This window comes from Lissotriton helveticus, chromosome 6, assembly GCF_964261635.1.
Source record: "Lissotriton helveticus chromosome 6, aLisHel1.1, whole genome shotgun sequence".
Classification (NCBI taxonomy): Eukaryota; Metazoa; Chordata; class Amphibia; order Caudata; family Salamandridae; genus Lissotriton; species Lissotriton helveticus.
The window spans coordinates 1,356,580,992-1,356,605,865 of record NC_136067.1 but is presented as its reverse complement, the minus strand read 5'-3'; the positions used below and the strand labels follow the sequence as shown (position 1 = coordinate 1,356,605,865).

General features: G+C 45.4%; 1 protein-coding gene across 3 annotated transcripts in view; it reads left to right on the top strand.

Annotated features, from left to right (window-relative positions):
- GNPAT (glyceronephosphate O-acyltransferase) overlaps window positions 1-24,874 on the top strand; it is a 555,169-nt gene that overhangs the window by 325,969 nt on the left and 204,326 nt on the right. For all 3 annotated transcript variants that reach the window (XM_078649084.1, XM_078649086.1, XM_078649085.1), the window contains exons 9-10: window positions 1,705-1,928; window positions 18,535-18,783. In XM_078649084.1, the coding sequence (XP_078505210.1) occupies window positions 1,705-1,928; window positions 18,535-18,783 (473 nt within the window). The remainder of the gene's footprint in view (window positions 1-1,704; window positions 1,929-18,534; window positions 18,784-24,874) is intronic.

The following is a 24,874-nucleotide window of genomic DNA, read 5'->3' as shown; positions in this document are numbered from 1 at the left end:
GAACAGGTCTACCTGAAGTTGTGTTATCCTCAAGTTTATGTCTGCCTGTGTTGGAAAAGAGCGCAAGGTTTCCAGGGCCCTAGTTACTTTGATTTTGATCGCATATAGTGCCCCCGGGTCAATAGCAACCTTTGCCCAGCGCACCCTACGTTGGTCATTTGTTAAAAGGGCATCAGCCATGACTATCTCCGTATTTTCTTTACAGTGCAGAACTCCACTTAGCTGAAAGGTAGCTACAAGGGGGTTGTGGTCGCTCTCAGGGCGATCCACAATCTCCATATCCCTTAAAGTTGACCAACACTCAGCATTGATAAGGACATAATCTATTCTGTTTTTACGCAAGCCATTGTCAAAAGTGTCCCTGCCCATTTTGTCAGAGACAGACCGCCCATTTGCTGCCCTAAAACCATGTTCTAGGCAGAGGCCCAACCATAGTAAGGCCGATTCTGTCCATTTCTTAATGGGAGAAAGGTCGTGGGGGGGGATGTTCCACTGGGCGTCTAGTTCTGTCAGAAAAGTATCCCCATCGACGTTCAGTGGTTCAAAAGAACAATTTAGGTCCCCTGCTATTATTATGTTTATACCCGGATTAACTGAATCCAAAAAGCTGTCAAGGTTTTGAAAGGTAACGGTACCACGCCCACCAGGCAGGCCTCTATTATAAACATTAATAATGAGTATGTCAGGGCCACCGGAAAAAGGCAGCTTTAAGGCAAAAAGGTCCGGGTTGTCTATGGCTAATTCCATGGGGCTGCATTAATGGTTTGCCTGACCCAAATACACAGGCCGCCCATAGGTCTACCCTTTGCCCCTTTAACTGCTGCTTTATAAAAATTAAGAAAACCTGGTAAATAGACCAGCTCAACTGCCCATGTCTCTTGAAAGACCAGTATATCAAATTTCTCCACCCAGGCAGACCATTCCCCTATAGAGATCTTGCTCTTCAAACCAGCTATATTCCACAAAACCAGGGTAGTTTGGAGTGCAGGGCCCTGCATAATATGGTGTGATTTGCTGATGAAACAATACATTTCCTAACACCACAGTGGTTCTGCAGGTTCTGTAATGTAATATGCGAAAAGTATGTATAAAGACACTAGAATTTTAGAGAGAGCGCAAAGACTTTCCTGTTCTATCAGGGATGCTGTCTGTTACAGTCCCAATTTTGTTGTCCACTTCAGACAATATTTTCTGATTTTGCGTTTCTCTGTATTGCCTTATTCAGTCAGCCTTCATGACATTGATTCTGTACTGCTTTACCTATGAACTATAAAACCCTTTAACTTATTATTGATCTAAAACTCTGTTATTGGGTGGGCACATCTACTAAATTGTTTTTTTTTCCGGACATTTGAATGCATTAGGAGGTGTCTTAACAAAGGGACATATTGCCTCATGAAATTATGGTTTTAACACCATTTCTGATGCAGTAAATGTGGGCATTGTGATTGCTGTGAGGTGTGGAGGGGGGTCTAAACTTTGTATTTATCCCACTCCTACAATATCCCATAGTAGTTTGTTTTTTCATGGAGTTCGATTTCCTCTTGTGGGCTATTTGCCATTGATACAGGAACCTACACCCAATGATCTATTTCCTTTACATTAGATAAGGCTAGAATTTATTCTGATGTGCTAACTACTTTCTATTCTAAATGAACACATTGATGACTAACCTGTTAATTTGTTTCTCAACTATATTTTCAGACATCTTCCTCAGAGACCATCACAAGATGTGCAACTGTTTGTACGGGATGTTGCCTTCAAAATGGAACTGCAGCAGATCGAAAACATGGTTCTGAACCCCGGGGTCCTTATTGCTTCCCTTTTACTTCAGAATTTACCGGCCATGGAGATGGAGCATTTGGTGGAGAAGAGCCTGTGGCTGAAAGCTTTGGTGCAGTCCTTTGGAGGATTTCTTGAATGGCCTGGTTAGCAATATTGATTATATCATTGATGGTTCAGTTCCATCTAATGCTTTTTCTTTTATAAGTGTAATGCCCACAGTGTATTCTACTTTATTTGACTCCATTTTAAACAATTTCTCTATAAAACATTGTTTTGGTTTAATTATGATCATTCACCAGCAAGTGGTACTGTGAAGGGAAAATAGACATCTGGCAACAGAAGTAACATGAGGGAAGAAAATACAGTTAGCCATTCCCTGAGGTTCTTCCCTTGCCACCCCACCCCACATGACACATGACGAGACAACTTTATTGTATATTAGTGCCTCCCTTTCTCCCCCCCCCCCTCCCCCAAAAGAGGAAGTTCCATATTTCGTCCTCCAAGGCTCTACCTGGGTCTTCGGGTCTGTGAAAGGTGATTCTCCCCTATGACGACACAACATGACTCAGATCTTGTAGTGTTTTTGTGGACAACACCCGGCCTAAATCTTGTAGTGTTGTTGTGGACCCCCACAAGCCTTATAGATTGGGATCTCCAAAGACAAGCACTTATCTAGTGCCAACTTTCTTTTCAGTAGGGGCAGGGGTTCCACATTATTCCACGCCCCAGCGATTTCCCCGTTCACCACCACCAGCCCCAACCATAACAGCGCAGCCTTATCTCTGCTAGTCTCTATCTCCTTCATGATATGGATGGTCTCAGGGTAGGGTCCAGTGCCCCAGCACTCACCCCAGACTCCCCAGCACCCCCTCCCAGAACGGTTTCAACGTTTTGCATCCCCAGACTGAGTGGAGAAGGTCACCAGTTTCTGTAATGCATCATATACAATGTTGCAAGGTGATGCACCCATTCTCGTAAGCCTGTCTTTTGTGTAGTATGTCCTATGGAGATATTCCCATGGTGTAATTTTAAACGTGCCAGCTATTGCTGATTCATAGGGTGAGGTCAGGGCTTCCCTCCAGTCTTCCTCAGAGAGTTGACCCAAGTCCCCCTCTCAGATCTCACAGGCGAGCAAAGTTGTCCAGTGAATTCATCACCAGTGATCGACGCAACCTGGGAGATTTTGTGTTTATTCAATGTGTCTAGCTGTATCTTAACCTCCAATGGACTGTACTGTGGTATCTCTGTAAGTTCTGCTACTTAGGCTGTAAGCGCATGTGGAAGTTGGAAGTATTTACAAAATTGTGTGCAGTGTAGGTTGAATTCTGTTTGGAGGCCTTGAAAGGATTTCATCGTGTTGCCTGCTAAAACATCCCCCAACTTAGAAATGCTAATCATGTCCCATGTTTGAAGTTCTGAAGGTTTGAAACATGTGGCATCATGGTCTCCCCCACCACAGTGGAGTTTCCTTTGTTATGCGTCCCTTCCATTCAAGTGATTTGTAAGCGTCACTCCAGACAACGGATATGGCGGGTGGAAGGTCTCTGGGAGGCAAATCCCCGTACAGCAAATGCAGTAGGAGGGTACCCATCATCACAAACTTTTCAGTTGTAAAGGCAGTCTACATCTACATTGAACCACTGCTTGTTCACTGTAATGAGAGGCACTGTTCTATAGTATGAGGTTCCTGTGCGTCATCTTGTAAAATCAGGACACCGTTACCTTAGAGGGGTATTCTGTGCACAAATCAAGGCCCACCCTTATCGTGGCCCAAAAGTCCATGAACAAAGTCGAATTCAAAGCGGATTTCGAAGTTTAGTGCTTGCAATAAGCAGAACAAGTGGTCAAATCTAACTGAATCGAAAGCCTTGTAGAAATATACCAGGAGGAGTGCATGCGCACTCAGTAAGCAATTCCTGAGAGGCAAGTAGTTCTGGGATCGTCTAATATTGTGATGTGTGGCCTGCTGGGGCATAAAGCCAGATTGATCTGGGTGAATCAAAGGGGCTAGCAGCAGCATCAATGTATTTCCCAGGGCTTTACTCCAAATTGTAACCTAACCTGCATATTTGAAAGGAAATAGGGCGCTAGGAGAAGAAGTGCTCCGGCAGGAGTCCTGACTTGGGGATAACCTCAATCTTAACCAGTCGCAGATCGGGAATGAGTGTACTGTGGGTTCTCCAGTGCGTCCAACCCCTGCGTCGTCCGTTATGTGGACATTGAGCATCCATTGGGTCAGGTTGGTGCAAAGTCCATGCAGGAGTCTGCTTGTTTCATCTCCCCAGTGCTAAATGTGGTTTTGTATGGTAATTCACGCCATCTTTGCTTTCCCTGAAGCAGCTGTTTGAGGATGGTCTGATTGTGCAGTTAGTGCCTGAGTTTTTCAGGAGCCTGGGATTTGTCACATTCTGCATCCAGTGTAAGGATATTCGTCTCAAGATCACTTATCTCGCACGTATGTCTTTTCCCTGCCCACGTTGTGTGACTTATAATGTCCCCTCAGACTATGGCGTTATGAGCCTCCCTGAGATCTCTGATGGTTCAACAGTGCCCTTGTTTTTCGGGAGGTAGTTTTCAATGGCCATCCAAATATGTGCCATAATCACAGCTATCTGGAGCCCCCAGGCGTTGAAACACCACCCTGGTCTGGCTCTACAGGTGCAGAGTCAAATTTGTAGCTCCACTGGAAAGTGGTTTGATAAGTCCCTGGCATGAATATGGGTGTGGGTAATTCTTTGGAACTCAGATTTAGGCCTAAGGAGATAGTCGAGTCAAGAGAAGGTCCGGTGTACTCCCAAATAATGTGCATCCCTTTTCGTGGGGGTGGAAGGCCCTCGAGCTGTCCTCTAACACCATTACTGCCTTGACTCTTGCCGGTGGTGAAGGTCCCTTACGCTTTTTTTGATACTCAGTGGACCTATCCAGTCTCCAATTCATTATCCAATTCAAGTTCCCTCCAAGTACCAAGGGCCAAAGTCGAAGCTGGGCCACCAGCGCTCCTAGCTAGTTAGGTAGTCAGTTGTGAGTATCGGGGAGCATATACACTGACCACTGCAAACGGCTGACCATAAAGTAGGCCTGACAATGCCACATATCTGCTTTGATTGTCGTTTCAAACCTTTAAATTGCAGTCGATTATTAACCAGGATTGCCACCCCGCAGCTTCTAACATATACCCGCATGAAACTCTTGAGAGTGCCCATGCATGCCAGGGCTGAACAACTTGTACCCTCTAAGTGTGTTCCCTGGAGGAGGAATATGTCTGCTTTGTAATGTTTGGTTGCCTTCAGCTCCTCTTGATGGAATCTAGCATTCCATTAACTTTCCAGCTAATTTGTCAGACAGTGCCTCCAGCATCGTAGGTATGTGGGTCAGTCTTGTAGGCAGGCACATGGTTGTGTGGCATTTTTGGAAGAATGGCGCCCAATATCTAGGTGTAGCTGTGTCGATATAGGATGACAGTTGGCCGGTGAATACAGATAGGGTGAAAAGAAAACTGCACCAATAGATAGGAATCCACAACCCTCAGCCCCCATCCCATACCTCGAGAACATGAAGTATCCATTGGGAAATATACTAGGAACTGTCCCTAACTGGATGACCATACCACTACATTGTTACTGTGTACCATAACTCTCCCCAACACTCAAAACATTTGCTCACAGTAGTAAAAGGAACCTGAGTGGTTAAACAGGCTATGGAGAGTCACTCTGCTACATTTTCAAAATCTGCGTATTCAGATGTAGGCCTTTAGTTTCAGAAGGAGGTTTGTCCCCCTTCCGCTTCACTTAGAGGGGAAGAATGTCTTTTGGGAAGGGGGTGGGGAGATTTCAGGGTCCAGAGGTTGAGCAGTGAGTCTGGGACTGGCCTTCTGATGAATGGTAGTGCCGCCATGTATGGCGGGACCACCGTGGCAGTTATGTCCATCCTTGCTGTTTTGTAGGACCTTCTCAACACACGGGCGAGCGCCCTGCCGTACACCTCAGATCATGTCTCTCATCCAGCTATCCAGGGCATCAAAGAAGAAAGTCTTGCTTTGGTAGATAACTTTCAATCTGAAAGGAAAGAGTAACATGTATTGGATTTGGAGGCCGAGTAGTTTTTGCTTGACTTCCAGAATAGTGCCTCTATGTGTTGGACTTCCAGCATGAAGTCTGGGAAAACCATCACTCTATTTGTGTTGCAGACTAGGACCGCTAGTTTCCGGGAGGTTCAAAGGATGGTGTTGCAGTCTGCAAAGTTAAAGATGCGAGCAATCATGTGGTGCGGAAGAGCCGCTGTGGTGGCTTCTAACCTTGGGATTTTTGTGCTTGTTCCTAAGCAAAAGAAGTGGACAGTTCCTCTTTCGGTAGCCTTGACCATAGCCAGGTCATCACAAACTGGGTGGGGATGTACCATCTTCCCCCTCTCGGACTCACACTATCCAGAAGTAATTCCTGCGGGAGCACCCTTCTGAGTCTTCTGCCTGCAAGTCTTGGTGGTGGATCGTTTCTTGGAGATTAGACATCGTAGTCTGTAGGGTGCAGAGCTGGTCTTCCATATCAGAGATGTGGGCTCCAGCTTCTGTGACCCATGCTACTGTGTTGTGTAAATCCTGCCGCAAGAGTGAGACGTCTACTTTCAGAGAGTCTATCTTCCCCTACTATGAAGTCCTAGAAGCTTGTTACACCTGTAGCATAGAACTTGAATAGTCCGGGGCCAAGGGGGCTGCCGATGGGGGTAGGCTGCCATTAGGGCCAATGTCATAGCCCCACGTTCCCCTGCAGGTCAGTGCTGTGTCATCCCTGTGTTGGGAGTCAGCTCCATTCACATCTGTCTTGCCCCACTGATGGAAGGGTGTGAGGCTGGGTACTCACTGCTCTGTCTGCTGCTCTCGGTCCGCGGCGACTCTCCACGCTCCTGGGTGTTCTGGGGCTTGGTACTGCTGTTTTAGTCATGCCTGCACTCCACCATCAGGCTACGCAGTCCCCTGCCACGGGAGTCTCTTCCCTTCAGTAGGCAAGTGAGTCGGTTGCCTGGTGTTTCCTCTGGGGCTCTCGATCTCTACTTCCCAACCTGCTCTTTGGAGAGGGGGTCCCTATGCACCATTATGACTAGAGTTCAGGGCACTATTAGGCCGCCTGCCTGCTACTCTAAGGGTAAACGTGAGGACAGAATCTTTGCCCAATGCTGCGATTGCGTACTTCTGTCCCAATTGCCTCTCGAATGTCAAGATCAGCACTGTGTTGTTCCCGTGTTGAAAGCCAGCCCAATTCAGATCCTTCTCACCCTGCTGATGGAAGGGTATGGCCGAGTGCACCTACCACTCCATCAGCCGCTCCCAGTCCGCAGTGACTCAACGCACTCTGGGTGGGGGGGGGGGGTGTATCTGGGCTTGAGCCTCCTCTTCTCACCCAAGATCGTTTGCTGGTACTTTGCGGGCGGCGGTCACCATCCGCACTGTGGCCTTTGGGGAGAGGAGCCGGCCTCCAGCAAGCCACGCCACTTCACAGCCTGCTAGGATTTACCACCTCAGAATGTGCTCACCTCTGCCGAGTCACAGCAGCCGGGGATGACTGCAGGGCAAGTGACAACACTAGAGCCCTCCCAGGTCTTCCTTGCCAGGTTTGTGGGTGGTCGCAGGTGCGGGGAGCGAGGATGTCTAATTACAGCAGAGCACTGGAGGAGCTCATGGAGGAGCGACCTCCATGTTCTGCCATTTACCTTCATTTATTGATTTAGCCTTTGTGGCAAAAATGACCGAATCCCACATCAACTCTATTTTCAAATTCGTGCAGTCCATTGAAATTTTTAACTCCTCACAGAATGGCTTTAGACCCCGCCATAGCACCGAATGTGCTCTGCTGGGGGTTACCGAATTTTGGCGGGGCTCCCTGGACAAGGGCAATACCTCGGCTTTGATCCTTCTCGACCTTAGCGCCGCATTTGACACAGTATCACATAAGATCATGCTGCGATGCCTACAGGATATAGGTATTCGAGGTGCCACCCTAACTTTGTTCACATCACTCTTGTCGGAAAGATCCTTCCAAGTGAATTCCCGCCCCTACGGCTCGCAGGTACATACCATATGACATGGGGTACCGCAGGGATCAGCTTTAAGCCCTACTCTATTCAATATATACATTCAACCCCTAGCGATGGTAGCAAAAGGTAGGGGGCTCTCCCTGGCTTCCTATGCTGATGATATTCAGCTTGTGATCTCTCTGTCCAACAACTCTGACCGAATCATGGTCAAGTTCCAGGATGATATGTGGCCATCGCACATTGGATGGGAGCCAACTGCTTGCAGTTGAATGCTAACAAATCAGACCTTTTTCTCCCTGGAAGAGTCACCCATCTATGGAACAATCGTTGGTGGCCTGCCTCGTTGGGGTACCCCCACTGCCTAAGGAGACAGTAAAACATCTGGGTTGATAGTACTTTGACCTTTCAGGCACAGACTAAATCAGTGGCTGGTGTCAGTTTTGGGCTTTTATGAGGACTTAAGCCTCTGCTTGGGTTCTTCGACGCCCAGACACGCCAGATCATTATCCAGTCCACCATACTCTCTAGACTGGACTAATGTAACTCTCTGTACATGGGCGCCAACAATGCAGGGTTCAATCTCCTTCAGAGGGTAGAAAACGCAGCTGAACGGACTCTTTTCACCCTTCCTAAATCCTGCTCAGTCTCCAACTCTATTCGCAAGCTGAATTGGCTCCCGGTATAGAAGAGAATCCGCTTTAAGACTGTTAGAAATGGGGGTCTCTTTTTGGCAGAGGTAGGTACCTTTGTCCAAATAGGGACCCTTGCTTCTAGTCAGGATAAGGGGGGATACACTCCTAAAATAGCCCCTGCTCACCCACTTGGTTGCTTGGCACAAGCAGGCAGGCTTATCTCAGAGGCAGTGTGTAAAGCATTTGTGAATACATATAGAAATACAGTGAAAACACTACAAATGGACACCAAACCAGTTTAGAAAAATAAGTAAACTTTACCTGAACCAAAACAAAACCAAACGACAAAAATCCACAGAACGGTTTTAAGAATAAGGCTTTCAAATGGTAAAAATAGTTAAGTTCAATGCCAGTTGTAAATGCAACACTTTTCTCACAAGGTACCTGGGATGCATCAAGCAAAACAGACAAAATGGCCACAGGGAAGGGGATGCGTTGGTTCCGTACACACAGGTAAGGTGATGCGTCGGTTCCTTGCTTCAGGGGAGGTGATGCGTTGGTTGCTTACTGCAGCTCAGGGGAGGTGATGCGTCGGTTCCTTACCGGAGAGGAAGTGATGCTTTGTTTTCTTACTGCGTGGGGAGTGGATGCGTCTGTTTCTTACTGCGTCCCCCAACGCTGTTACAGTCTTGGCACCTCGATGCGTCGATCTGGTAGGATGCGTGGTTTTGTGCAGCCGCACAGCAGCCTTGCGTCGAGATTGGTGCAGTAATTTGCAGGTTGGAATTCCCAGCAAGGAAATAGGAAATTCTGGGGAGCTGGAGGTGAAGTCTTTGTGTCCCTGAGACTTCAGAACAGGAGGGAAGCTTAGTCTCAAGCCCTTAGAGATCTTTTCTTCAAGCAGGTGACAAAGCCAACAGCAAAGTCCTTTTCCTCCTTTCCTTGTCAGCAAGCTGCCACTGTAGGCCAACCCCAGACAGCAAACAGCACAGGGGCAGTATTCCTCCTCAGCTTATCCGGCTCTTCTCCTTGGCAAAGGTTCCTCTTGATTTCCCAGTAGTGATCTAAAAGTCTAGGCCCCTATTTTTATGCCCCAAAATCCTTTGTTCCCTGAAGGGAGAGTGTCTGTACCCAGCCAGAACCCGTTCTGTGGGGCACTTTGCAAGTGCACAACAACCTCCATTGTCAGTGTGAGCCCTGGCTCCAGAAACACCACAGGAGGGCAGGGACATCTTTGTGGAATGCAGGCACAGCCCTATTCAGGTGAAGGTGCTACTCCTCCCACCACTCCAAATGCAGACCAGGTCTATTCAGCCCAGCCCTGACTCATCAGACTTCTAGAGCCGCTGCCCTTCTCCAACCCCTCTCATCCAAAAGCCAGACATGCAATACATACACCTAGCAGAGGCACTCTGGATGGATAGGCACGAAAATACCTACTTTCTAAAAGTGGTATTTTCAAACACAGAATGTAAAAATCACCTTTACTAAAAGATGCATCTTAACATTCTGAGTTCAGGCATACTAAACTTTATTTTCCCATCTTGTTCCCAGGGTCAGTTATGTTTATAAGATGTTATGCACAAACTCCCCATTTTGGCCGATGGGAACAGATAGCCTTGCAATAGTGAAAAACGAAATTGGCAGTATTTCACTATAGAACATGCCACACACATCAGGGCATGTCCTACCTTTCATGTACAATGCACCCTGTCCACAGGTGTACCTTGGGCCTACCTTAGGGGTGACTAGTATGTAGAAAAGGGAAGGTTTAGGGACTCGCAAGTGTGTGCACTTGCCAAGTCGACTGCACACAGGCTCTGCAATGGCAGGCCTGTGTCACTTTTTACAAGCTGCTTCTGTGGGTGGCACAATCAGTGCTGCAAGCCCACCAGCAGCATTGGATTTACAGGCCCTGGGCACACACAGTGCACTGTAGTAGGGTGTGACAAGTAAATCAAATAAGCCAATTATGGAATTACTAATCCATTACAATAACTTGCAAAGGGAGCACTTGCATTTTGGCACTGAAAATCAGTGGCAAAGTGCCCAAAGCCTCTAGTCCAGCAAACGGAGACCAACACACAGGAAAGACACAGAAGGCAAAGACAAAAAATGGGAGACACACGCCAATGGTGCCAGGTCTAACAAAGATACTGTGCATATCACACAGAATTCTAAATTCCCAATCTCCCCCTATTCTATCCAATCTTCTTATCCCTTACGTCCCTAGCAGCGCGTTGCGCTCCGCAGATCAACATCTGGCATGCGTTCCTCCAGTCAGAAGACTACAGGCGGGTGGTCGGTCGTTCCGTGACCTGGCATCTGCCCTCTGAAACGCCCTCCCAGGCTCCATGAGGAGCATTTAGAACCACAGAGCATTCAGAAAGGTAGTCTTGTCTTTGCGATCTGGAACCCAAAATATCCCCCAAACAAGTAATTTCTTTGTCCACTCATCTCCTTTGAAGCATCTAACAAAAAGAGTTGTAGACACCAGTGTTTCCTCCAACTATTCTCTATGATTACCACTTCTGACTTCTACCAGTAGAGGTACATGACAAGGCCTTGAAATAGTTTTAAACGATGGAAGACTGAAAACTCAGAGCTGCCAATCAGATGTGGCTGTCATCATAAAGCTAAGGGGATTTTGGAGGCACAGAAGTGCTTTGATAACTTTAGGCAGCTCAATGGAAATATACTGGCAAATAGGTTGATATCACCTCCAAAAGCATGGGTTGGTCATGGAGCAGGACATGAGGAAGGGATCTCTGGGAATTATTATGGGTGCTAAATGGGGACAAACAATGGTTTTTGTACATCAATCCAGTAACCGAGTGTATGTTGGATGTGTGGGTTCAAAATGACAGACAACAGTTCCTGCTCGCTCCACTCACTTCATTACCTTAAAACCCGAAATTTACTTTATTGTGGAATTCAGAGCATCTGATACATGGGGAACTGTAGGATGTCATTGAAAAATGAATGCAGATGTGTTTAGAGGAGTTTAATATACATTTCCAACGGTGGAATAATTCCTACGGAATATGTACATTGGAATGTTTGCATTATTGCTAAAATGGGAACATATGGCTAGACACTCCATGATGATGATGGCAAGTCTAATGCAGCCTGGAGTACCCTCTTGGACTGACAAATGTATATGCATTACAAATATCTGTGCCGTGATAAACCAAAGTGAGCTGGAGATAAGTTTAAAGACATGATTAGAAGATAGGATAGTTAACAGATTATCTTTGATAAGACTGAGAAGTTTGATCGGGAATAGGAGGGGAGATCAACCCTTTTGTTTATGTTAAGAAGTTCCAGTTGGGATTTACACACCAGTTGCTTTTCATATATGTGAAATATCTTGCTACATGCCATGAAGCAATACTTGAAGCGAAATTCAGTGTGAATGGCTCAGCTTGAATACATGCTTTTTGAGAAGTACTCTCCAGCGGGGGTGTCGGATAATTGTTATTGTTATTGTTATGTTGGATTTATATCGCGCCAAATCACCTGCAGGTCTCTAGGCGCTCGGAAATCGGTGAAATTCATACAATAACTACATACAACACAAAGAGGTAGTGCAACAGCCAGCCTACATTGCACCCAGGACCTTTCCAAACAGAAATGTCTTTAAGGACTTTCTAAACCGCAGGAGATTCACCTCTCTGCGTAGCCCCTCAGGCAGCTTATTCCATAGCTGAGGGACCAACACAGAGAAGGCTCTCCCTCCCTTGGTTACAAGTTTGTACCGAGGGCAGATCAGCAACTGAGAATCAGAAGATCTGAGTGTTCTTTTTGGGCTATACACTTCCAGATGGTCTCTGATATAAGCAGGTGCATGGCCATAAATTGCCTTATGGGCCATGCATAGACTCTTAAACTCTACCCTCTCTTTTATGGGGAGCCAATGTAAGCTCTGTAATAAGGGAGAGGCCTTGGTCCTTCTGGGGAGTCTAAAAATCAGTTGCGCCGCGTCGTTCATCACAACCTGCAATCTATTAGTCAGAGTTTTAGGGAGGCCTAAATAAAGGGCATTCCCATAATCTAATCTTGAGATAATAGTCGCCGCTACAATTGTTCGCAACATGGACTGAGAAAGAACGGGGGCTAGCTTACGTAACTGCCTGATGATATTTGTGCAGCTCCCAACAACAGTGGAGATTTGGCTGCCCATTGACAAATCACAATCCAGCTTAATCCCCAAGCCGAGGTGGTGACGGTGTCGAAGCTGTCGTGGATGTCTGCAGTCTTGCGATGGAAGAAGGTGGTCAGCGCTTCGCACAGGTCTTGTGATGGTGGGATGTTGTTGGTGTTGGAGAGTTCCTTCACGATGCTGAAGAGCTCTTTGCTGTTGTGTGCATTGTTGCCTAAGCGGTCTCTGAAGGCGGTACTTTTGGGGGATCTGATGAGTTGGTGGTGTTGGCTGGTGGCATTCCTGTGGGCTGTGTAGTTTTCCTGTGTTTTTTTGCGGGTCCAGTTTTTCTCTAGCTTACGGCAGGCTCGATTGGAGGCCTGGAGGTCTTCAGTGAACCAGCTGGCTCTCTTGCTTGTGTGGGTGTTGACTGGCTTCTTGAGCGGGGCGAGGGTGTTGGCGCAGTTGTTGATCCACTGTCTGAGGCTCCGGTCTGCGGCGTCGGGGTCGGTCGGGTCTCCGGGTGGGCTCTGAGCAAGGGCGGTGGTCAGCTGGTCCTCTGTGATCTTGCCCCAGCTGCGGTGAGGCATCTGCTGGGTGCGGTGGTGTATGCTGGGTTTCCAGAAGGTGAAGTGGATGCAGCGGTGGTCGGTCCAGTGGAGTTCGGTGGTGCGGTCGAAGAAGACGTGGGTGCTAGCAGAGAAGATGGGGTCAAGCGTGTGGCCGGCGGAGTGTGTTGGTGCTGTGACGAGTTGTGTGATTCTGAGGTTGTCGATCAGGGTGGCGGAGTTGGTGTCGTTGTTGTTCTCGAGGTGGAAGTTCAGGTCCCCGAGGAGGAAGTAGTCCGTAGAGGCGAGGGCGTGTGTGCTGGCGAGGTCGGTGATGGAGTCGCTGAACTGGGTTCGGGGTCCGAGGGGTCTGTAGATGAGGGTGCGTCTCAGGGGATGTGTTGGGGTCGGTGTGGATCTGGAAGTGCATGTGTTCAGTGGAGCTGAGGGTGGCGTCGGTGTTTGTTGAGACTATGAGAGTGTTCCTGTGGACGATGGCGATTCCTCCTCCTGTCCCGTTGGCGCGGTCCTTGCGGGTGATCTTGTAGCCTTCCGGGATGGCTATGGCGATGTCAGGTGCCTAAGAGGGGTCAGCCAGGTCTCCGTCAGGAAGGCGACATCTGGGGCGTTGGTGTCGAATAGGTCCCAGAGTTTGACGGCATATTTGCGGGTGGAGCGGGTGTTGAGCAGGATGCATCGGAGGAAGTTTGGGTTCTTCTGTGGGTGGATTGGCGGGCCTGATGCTGGTGAAGTTGCAGTTCCGGCAGGAGAAGGGTCCTTGTGTGCATTTCGGGATGGCCTGGCAGCAGGTGCGTGATCGGCCGGTGTTGAGTGCGTGGAGGGTACTGGAGCCGTAGCGGAGGCAGGCATCGTGGCGTTCGCAGGGGCCAGGGGTCCTGGCACTGGGTGCGTTCCAGGCGCGGACGGGCACAGACGGGCTTGTCTTTGGCCCCCATATAAGGGATTAAGGGAGGTAGGAGCAGCTGGGAGGTGGGAGGGGGGCGGCGAATGGGCGCTAAGGGGGCGGGCCGCAGGGTAAGGCAGCGGCAGGAAAAAGAAGCGGCAGGAAGGGCGCAGCGGGTCACAGGACAAAGGGGGAGAAGACACAGAAGTTACAAAAATGGCACAGGGGGGGAGGCAATAACAGCGGAGGAAAAGGAGCAGCGGTGGCACAGAGGAGCAGCAGTGAGCGAGGTGGGGAGCAGCCTACCCTGAACCAGGGTCAAGGGTAGGCCGCTCCCCAGTGAGGAAACAAGCTGAGTGCTGGCTGCCAGAAATACGTGCACAAATCCCATTTGTGGAGATCACGTCAGCAAACCTAGTCTCCCAAGAAGCACGTGTTCCCTGCAGCAACTGAAAATCATCACTTGGGTCAAGGAGCTGCACAGGTTGGAACCTGCAAAGACCTATGGTGAGCCTGCACATTCCTGACAATGTATCCCTGGTGCCATCCCAGCACGCACCCTTCTGGGGTCCTTGTATTCCCCTGTTCACACAAAAGAGACACCATTGGTTTTCTCTTTACCTCTGCCAGTGCAGCTTATTTATTTATTTATTATTAGAGTTTTCTATAGCGCGAACAAGACCCAGGGTATGGTATCGGAGCAGTTTACAAAGAAAGCAGAGTAAGTATAGAACATTTTGCAAAAACAGCACACAAAGTATCAAAATCATTTTAACAAGGTTCAGCAGGTAGCAGGAACGAAAAAGGAGATGATTTGTTTGGAGCAGTATGAACAAGTTCGAGTAATCATAAGTCATAAAGGCGAAGGTGTCATTAAGGGGAGTGAAGAAACAACTTTGGAGTCGTAGACTGGTTCAGTGCCTTGCAAGTCAGTGAGAAGCTGGTGTGGAAGTAAGGCCCCATATGGTGAAGCATGTGCGGAATTAAGGGAGGAATTTGCTCATCAGGAATGATTTTGCTTCCCTTTTGAATAGTGGTGTAGAAGAGATCTTTCTGATGTACGGCGGTAGCGAGTTCCATATTCTTGATGCCGCTCCGGAGAATGCTCTCTCAGAAGTTTTTTTCTTGCTGAAATTAGAGGGTTTCAGAAGTAGATTGTCGGAGCTCCTAGAGTGTCTGTTTCCTCCAGATAAAGTACGTTTTCGGGAAAGGTACTGGGGTATTGTGGTATTGGGCATTATGAGTGATGAAAGCCATCTTTAGGTGGATTCTAGCTTCATAAGGTAGCCAGTTGAGTGCCTTCGGGTGTGGCGATATGTGATCGAATTTCCTAGATCCTGTTAGGAGTCTTACTGCTGCATTGAGACAGGCTTTTAAAGGGGCTGTTGCAATTTTGGGAAGCCCCGAGAGGGTTGTACATCCGTACTCCAACCTCGAGATGACTAAGGCCTGAACTGCAGTTTTGAGGTCATGGTTCTTGATGAATGGTTTCATTTTTCTGAGATAACTGAGGTGAAAGTGGGCATTTTTAGCCAACAGGTTGGTGTGTGTTTGCATGTTAAGGTTCTTATCCAGTGTAATTCCAAGCAAGAGTCGGCATGCAATTCAGAGCAGTGATCATCTTGGTACATTCTTTTATCTCCAGAGAGTTTTTGTGGGGGGAGATTAAAAAGAAATTCAGTTTTTGCGAGTTTAGTTTGAGGAAGTTGGTCGTTAGCCAGAGGACGGTCTTTTCGAGAGCTTGATTCATCATCTTTATCTCTACAATGGAAAGAGATCTTGATGTAAAGTTGAGTGTCGTTCTCGTACATGTGGTAGGAAATATTCGCCTGCTGTAGTAGTTCGGGGAGTGGTTCGACATAGAGGTTAAATAGCGCAGGGGATAGGGTTGAGCCTTGTGGTACTCCTAGTAGGTTGGGTGAAAGATTTTTTTCACCATGAATGATTGCGTTCTGTTTTCCAGAAAGGATTTGAAGCATTGAAGGATTGTGCCAGATAAACCCATCCTGATTTCCAGTCTTCTTTTTTGTCATGATTAACCGTGTTGAAGGCTTATGAGAGGTCGAGCAGGACTAGTATGCTGGTTTCATTATGGTCAAGAGCGAGGAGGGCGTCATCTACTATATGCAGAATGTCTGTTTCTGTGTTGTGGCCGGGTCTGAAACCCGATTGGCAGTTGTTCAGCAGTTTGAAATCCGAGATGTGTTGGTTCAGTTGTTGCTGAACACATTTTTCCAAGACCTTGGCTAGCATGGGAATGTTGGTTATGGGTTGGAAATTGCTAGGGTAGGAAGTGTTTGCTGTCTTTTTTTTAGGATAGGGGTGACTTGACCAGTTTTTAGGCAATCCGGGATGTGACCTTGCACTAGCGAGGCATTGATGATTTTGGTCCAGAGAGGGGAGATGATGTGGTAGATGTGTGGTAGGCAATTTGAGGGGACAGGTTGTTGGGTTTGATAGTTGCCAATGTTTTAGTGATGTCACTGAGATCGTAAAGTTTGAAGGTAGTCCAATGAGGGTTATTTTTCGGCAAATTTAGATCGAGTTGTTTAGTATTTTCAGCTTGTGTGTTCTTTGGGGTGGCTGAGGTTATTGTTTGAAGGTTGTTCGGGTTTATCGTTTTGTGATTCGGTTGGGATGTTCTGTTTGGGTTGATGGGGACTGGGAGAATAGAGAATTCTTCCTTATTTGTGATGGGGCAGGTAGGAGTTTTGTAGAGAAGTACTAAAGTTTGAATTTCCAAGTCCGTTAAGTAGTTGGGGAGTTTGCGTGTACGTAAATGTCGATTAGTAAGAGGAGGTGGTATAGTGTTCATCACGTTGGCTGCAGCTAGCGAGTTTTGAAGATGATTGAGTTTAGAGAGAGACTTTTCTGTGAGTTGTAAGATGTTTTTGATTTCTAGGATAAGGTTTTGTAGGTTCCGGTAAGTGAGGTTAATATGGGTTTTGAGTGAGTCTAGTTCAGATTGGTCAGCAGGGGGAGTCGGTAACGGCGAGCAGAGAGGGATGGGGATAGTATTGTTGGGAGGTTCGATGACTGTGATGGCAGTGTGGTAGGTTTGAGTGGCTGGGAGAGAGGCAGTCGAGAATGCGAGGGGTATGCGCGGGTTGGGGGCTTTTTTGCAATTCGCTAGAGTTCCCTTGACGTGTTGAATTTCTCAGGCGGACGGGAAAGGGTTGTGGAGAGGGTTATGGGGATAGGGGTGGTGGCGGAATGTGGAAATGAGGAGGGTTGGAGATTGGGAATCGAGGGAGGGCGTTGTTGTTTCTATTGCTGATTATAGTTAAGGGTATCAGTGATATGAGTTCTGAGGGAGGTGAGTTGTTAATGCTTCTTTCGAAGGTTCTAGGTAGGGGTGAGGGTCGCTGAGATTCAGGAGACATAGGGATAGAGGGAATAGTTGGGTCCTGGCGGACACTGGTGGAGTGTTGGTGTGGGTTTTTAGTGTGAGAATTTTTTTGTCGAATAGTTCTAGGTCCTTATTAGCTGCTTGAATAACAACAGTCCAGTTTTTGTAGGAAGTTATATTCAGGGAGGCTCTGAGGTTTTGTGCGGGTGTCGTTGTAATCCTGGTTCCGTAGGGAATCTTTTTCTTTCCATCGATGGTTAGTAGCTTGGAGAAGGCAGTTTGCCATTTGGCTATTTTTCTTGTGAAAAATCTGAGGTCATTTATTATCACGCCTTTCTTGGCGTTGAAGGAGGGGTCAAGGAACAGTGTTTCAGGGTTTTTTCTGAGGAGGCTGTGCTTGAAGGTTTTAGAGGCATTTATAGATGGATTGGGGGGTATTGCTATGATATGTAATCTACAACCGGCTACCCATGGTTCCAGAACCTTCTGAACCCATCTTGCCAGCCTTTACTGTTCCAGAGATATCTTTTAAAGTTATAGTTGGGTACTAACTCCCAGTGTACTCTCTGGCTATTGTTGGTCCTCCACCAGTGGAAGACCTTGACCAGAGTGTGAACTGGGAGTTAGTGCCCAACTACAACTTTAAAAGCGTCACCCATTAGATCTGCAGGTTCAACCAGGCCTAAGTGGGAGCTGAGAAAAATGAAGCAAAATAGAATCTCTGCAATACCTTGGTATAAACAACGGAGGTAAAGTTGTAGCAATTTCTTTTTAAACACCATCTGCAATATGAAAGTTTTCTCTTAACATTTTCAAGATATCAATTCAAAGAAAGTATGCAAGGTGATTCCCGATCTGCAGCAGAATCTCTTACTTTTTGTTTTTCCCGATAAATGATATATCTGAAATATATCTACTTCTGCCTTTAAATTGAACTATTGTATGGATAACTTTCCAGCAGCAACAACCCAGTTCTACCCTTGTTGGAACACTCCAACGTTTTGTGGCACTCATTTGTACTACAACGGGAATAACTCCAACCCCTGCACTTACTCACAGTGTGTGTTACATTAAAAAAAATGTGTCTTCATTTATTTCAGTACATATTCTTGTTTTTTGAATGTTGAATATGTTTCTGTTTCTTTCAGATAACCTGCCTGCTGGTAAAGTTGTTCTGTCTAGTCTTGCTGTACACTCAAATATATTTTGTCTTCTCAATGGTCGAGTTCATCTGCTTGATGAACGGGACTCTGATGCTGTGTTGACCGAGGAGCTGGTAATGAAGAATGCAGTTACTACACTAATGTGTGCATCTTACCGAAACCAGATGGTAAACGTCTTTGTGCGGCCGGCATTGGTGGCGATAGCCTTGCAGATGGCGGAGAATTCCCGGAAAGGTAGGTTGCTGAATGCTGTTCATGATTACTATTAAGACTGAAGACACATTGAGCGACATTGCTCTTCTGACAATGATTTAAAGTGAGTTGGTATGCTGTGCTGAAGTGACCAGCACAGGTGTAAATCGTGCAATCCTTGTTTCATGTGGTTTCAACTTTCAGTAACTTTTCAAGTTGCAAATTCCTACAATGACCAGTAGATATTTCCAGTACAATCTCTGCCTGCAACTGTCACTCCAGTACTACAGACATCTAGGACATTAATCCTTCATAATAGTCCATAACCACATTATATTTTACATCCACCTTTTTGCATCCGCGACTAAATACACAGGAGCGGCACCAGAGAAAAACAAAAGTAAACTCCTAACTCTCTTGAGCTAAATGCTAAACCAACCGGACAACATACCCTATGTACACATTGAATAACCCTTATCCATAGAATGCACAACCTAAAAACCGAAACCATACAGCAGACCACCATCGTATTCCAATATCCTTGGATACAAACGACTAGTATCACAATTCACACAACTGCCTGCAACTCAAAATCAATAACATCGCCAACACAAACACATTTAAAACTGTGGTTTAATAGCATCCACACAGGCCACCCACATCAAGCAAAACTGCTACCCCTCCACCCTCAAATGAATACTGTAGTGTCTTATGGCCTTTGTAAAAAATATCTGCACTGTAGCCAGATTAAGTAGGTGAGCTTTGAACTCCCACTTCCTTTAGTGGCAACCATACCCTTAGATAATTTAACACATGCCCCGTCCTGGGACCTTCCTGTTGGAACCTCTGCCTTTTACCACTATTTTCCATTTTTCATATAATTTTAAGCATTAAGTTCTACAGCTACCGTTAAGAATTGATAAGACATTTCTTTATTTTTTCTTTCCAGAAACACACCACTCCTAGTTCTGCTCTCTTGGGTTATTTCTTAGTCGCTGGGTCAGGATAATAAATATGTTGTAGTTTTACTTTCATTAATGGCTGACAACCCTTCCGAACTATATATATTGTTTTTTAGTTCTTTGGTTTTCACAAAATCTACGTAGATGCCCACACCTAGGATGAATTTAAGACTTGCATCTTCAACACTTGTTCTGTGTTCTAGTCTTTCTTCTTCAACACCCTCAACGAAAGAAAAACATGCTGGTTTTCACAGTGAGCGGCTACCTTGTGTGGATGGAGAATCAATTCAAATCTTTCTTCCCACGTTCTTCGAAAACTCACAGGAAAGAAAATATGGACTCCTTTATTAACACATTAGTGAAAGTTTCAATAGTGACACCAGTCTCCTTTAAGGGAAATGTTCATGGAGTATGAAATATACAGCCTCATGCTGCAAAAAGAAATCTTGAAGTGCTGTAAAGATGGGTAATCTGTCTAATCTGGTAGTGTTGTGGGTAAACAGGAAAAGAGAAGTATCACCAGGACGGCAAGCCTACAAATATATTATCGTATCATGCGAATTTTGAATCCTGTATGGTCACAACACTTGTGTTTTTTTTTTTGCCTGGCAGTGATGGCAGAGTTTCAGCTTGGTGTACTCCCGATGACAGCGCGAATATAGACAGCAAAGGAAAGTGTGCCAGTTTCACTGCAGCTAATACAAGGATAGCTGCTATAAAGGGTGCAGAAGGACAGAGCTTTTTTCTCTAGCTCTTTATCGTGGCTAACTGAGCTAAGCGCATTTCGATTAGGTACATATACTGGCTATTGCACCACAGTATTTTGTCTGGCGTGTTATCATTTGATTCAGATGCTGATGAAGTGTAGAATCCTGATGTGAGGTACTTCACAGATAAAGACCGAGATGCCACTTATTCTTTCTTATTAGCTTTGTTAACTTAGATGTGTAGTTGGGAGCAGTCTAACATCCAGATTATCCACACAAAGTACTACATACCTTTTATAATCTAGAAACTCATTAGTTGACCTTTAGAGCTCATTCTGTCTGTGGAAGAGAACCGAAGGTTGTCAGGATATGTGTATCTCCTTCCATAACCCAATCCAAACTCTCTCAACTAACTTGCTTTTAAATAATTGCTACCCCCCCCCCTGGAAGGTTATCAGGGTATGCCTTCTATAACAAAGGGCTCTACTCCTCCCGAAAGCTCCCTTCCAGCAACCTGCTTTACTTCTAAATGGAAGAGGAAGGAACATTGTCAGGGTATGTGATCCTCCCTCCATGACCAACCAGACTGACTGGGTAGCTCCTTTTAAACCCAATATTCCTTCTATTATACTCCCATTCTTCCAACCCTCTATTCTGGATCAGATAGCCAATCTGTCCAATGCACATTGGACAAGTCCTCAATGGAGAACCTGTTGAAGGGTAGGCAGGGGTTATTCCCACAAACAAAAAAACAGGGTAAATCCTATGCTTTCTCTTCCTGACAGTTTCCATAGTGCTACACTACCCATAGGTTATTCTCCTGTGACCTTGCTTGGGAAAGTCCAGCAGGATCACAAATCTACAAGCTTTTTAAAAGGTGACTCTCAGAAATCTTCCTGCGTTATGTGTATGTTCAGAATATTGTTTCTGAAGCATATCACAGGACATTTGAATTTTTGGTTAGGCTGGTCAATGAACTCTGTCTCTATTGATTGCACACCGGAACACTGTTGTGATGTCCTGGATTTTGGTTTCCTCCACCCCACAGCCGTTATTGTCAGTTCCATTTTCACATTAATATGGCCCCATAGGTTGTCTCATAAGTTGTGCAAGTCTCCTGCATTCAGCTGCTTATCATGTAAGCATTTTAAGGCATTTACCGCACTACTCTTGGCTTTGGGATGATGAACAGGCAGTAGAGCACTGGGAAAGGAGAGATATGTGAATGAAACAAATTGCATATTAGTGTTTTTTTAATCATGGGACCAAATTAATTTTCTCCCCATTTTGAAAATAGTAATGGAAGGAGCGTCTGTTTCAAAAAACTATAAATAAAATGTTGAAATCCATATGAGTTTCTTTCATCTTTATTATTCAATAATCCAAAGCAAAAGTGTTCAGGAAGTCCAAATACAAATTCCAACAAAAAAGTTTGGTTAATACATGGATCCAATCAATACGATAATTATTCTATTCAAATCACTAATTCCACAAAAAAAACAGCTGTTTGTTAAGAGCAGCCTATGCGTTTCTTCCTCTTTAGGACATCATCAGGGCTGCAAAGTAAAGAACAAAAAAATCACAATCCATTTTGATAATAAACAAGACAGAGATATACGTAAAACTAAGTTCATAGGAAAAGTTTAAATCTTTGTTCAAAAACCCCTTTCGGTCCTGCCTATATAACAATCTAAAATTACAATGCGTCCACCCACCTTTAAATAACATGTTTTCTTATTAAATGTTAATTCATTATACTCTTCAATCTGAAATGCACGTACCTCAAATGATTATGACTTTTCAGAGTTGAATACTACTCATCATTATTCATTGCCTATTCGACGCCCTAGAACAATTGAAAATGAAGCTTGTATTTAGAGAATGGTCTATTTAACATTATTATGAAATCCTAATTGATTTCTACTGTGAACAAGAAAAGGTTTCATACCCAAATTATCAACCTGACCTATTCTGTCCAAGACAAAAAACCCTTAATAAAATAGGGCAAATGTTATATAAGTATTCTATTACTTCTGATTACGCTCTGTTAACCGTCCCACGCAACTTATCAGCGTGAGCAATCCTCCTTATTCTTTCTAAATTCAATCATACCATTCCCTCCTTCGATTAACATTGTCCTTATCCTTTAGAATAAACGATGCCGCTTACAATTACAAATGTCCGTCTGTCAGAAAGTAAACTCCTCAAACTGTAAATCTTCTCCTTCCAAACTCCGTTAAGTATAATGACCAATTTTAACTCTTGGGATATTTACGTGCAGGCATTCTTTTGACACAGACCCATCCTAATCAGGGTATATTTATCTTTTTATGGGATGCCGTGAAATAGCCTTGGCTATAATAATTATGCTTAGTTGTTTCGAGTAGACTCCTGTGTGTGCTACTAAAGATTTTTTTGATATGAACATCAGACCCACATAAAAACAGTTAAAGGCCTGAACTTATTGATAAACTGTTTCTTAACTTATGCGAATGATGCGGTTTTACTTGCTAGAACTCCCAAAGGCTGGAAATTGTTGATAGAAAGTTACACTGATTTTATGGTGGTGTTGAAGCGGGTAAAAAATCACACTAGACTTTTGCAATGGCTGGCAGACCCAGGAATCTCAAAATGCGGTATTTGACCATAGATGATGAACCCATAATAAGAGTTTATAAATTTCTTATCTTGAGGGTTACTTTTAATTCTCAGTGCTCCTGGTTGGCGTGTGTAGCAAGGGCAATACTTCAGTTTCGTAATTGTATAGGGTTTATTTCCAGACTGGCTTCTTTAATAGATAAGAATCTCATTGCCCCTTTTTTTTTAGAAATCTATAAGAGGAATGGTCTCCCATTTTACCTTAACGGTTCGAGCATTTTGGGTTATAAAAAAGTACCTAGCCACCAAGCAGAGGAAAACAGTGTTCCGAAAGCTTTTAGGTTTCCATAAGGCAGACCTAGTTTTTTTATTGCATGAGGTGCTTGGCTTGGAGTATGTCGATGATCATATTAATTTGGCCTGTTGCTACTGTAATGCTCTGTATGGAGCAATCTTTAAGCCTTGCTTAACAGAGATATTATTGAACACTGTATCTTGCAGCATGGGTCTCAAAATTCCATGGCCATATTACGTCAGGTGGATGTGTTGTTTACTGGGCAGGCCGTATTGCTTTCTTAGACTGGAAAGGTTGAGTAAGAACAATAGATCCCAGCTGAAACAATCGTTTCTCAAAATGAGACAGTGAGAAAGGGAAGGAGGAGAATTAACTAAGACATGATGGTCATGATCGATGTCCAACAGGATAAATTGGTTCACCCTACATTCAATGGCAGAGGATGTGCTTCTTTTATTGATTACATTTTTGTCTCTACCTTACTTAGAAACTGTGTGTCCAGGTTTATTATCAGTCACAGTCCTTTTAGCGGCCATAACCCCCTCACCTTATCCTTGGTGGATGTTTGCCACCGCTATGATCCACCTGGAATGGGAGGGGGGAGGCCAGGGCTACGGACCAGGGCAGGAGGTTGCTTTGGACTCAGGTTAACGGAGAGGCCTTTTATAAATCCCTTTTAAAAGAAGGTGAACGTGTCATTTTAAGGTGTCTAGACCTTGAAGTGTAAGGGGCAGACTTAGTTGAGGCTTTTAAACAGGTTGCCCAAATAGTTGATACCTTGCTGAGAGCCCCTGTGCCTAGTTTCAAAAGAGATCATCAGAGATGCTTTGACCCACAATGTTCCTGCGCTCTTCAAGAGCTGAAAGATGCCTTAAAGACCTCCCCAAGAGATAGGGATTGGGTGTCCGTTTGCCGAAAAAAATTATAAGTTAGCTGCCAAGGGGCGTAAATGCCAATTACAAAAGCAAGCTTGGGATAACCTGACAGAGGCAATAACACTAAAAGACTCCACCGCTTTCTGGAGAGTCATAAATAATTCTTGTTTTCAAGATTCAACAAACCCAGGCTGAGAAATAACATCTTGCCGGAGCAATGGTATAAGCACTTTCACGGGCTGTATAATTACAATCCAACTGCGGATCACCTTCAGGTGTGTAATGGGGTATACCCCCACTGAGATTCTCACTGAGTGAGGTCAAAACGGGAATTGAGGGTCCAACTAGGAACAAGGCGCCTGGCCCAGACGGGATCCCACCTGACCTTTTTTATATATAACATGGATCGTTGAGCTCCAATCCTGACCAGGGTGATAAATGCAGCAGTGGAAAGAGTAATGCCATCATCCTGGTACACAGCCACAATTGTCCCCATTTTTAAAAAGGATAATAAGGATAACCCACAATCTTACCGCCCGATTTCTCTCATTGATGTGTCAGCGAAGGTACTAGGGCGGGTGGTTTTAAGTAGGCTGATGATTGGGCTGATGAGCATCATGTTATAACTGATGTTCAATTTGGTTTTAGGCCAGGGAAATCTACCACCGACCAATGCCTCAACCTGTACCTTATTTC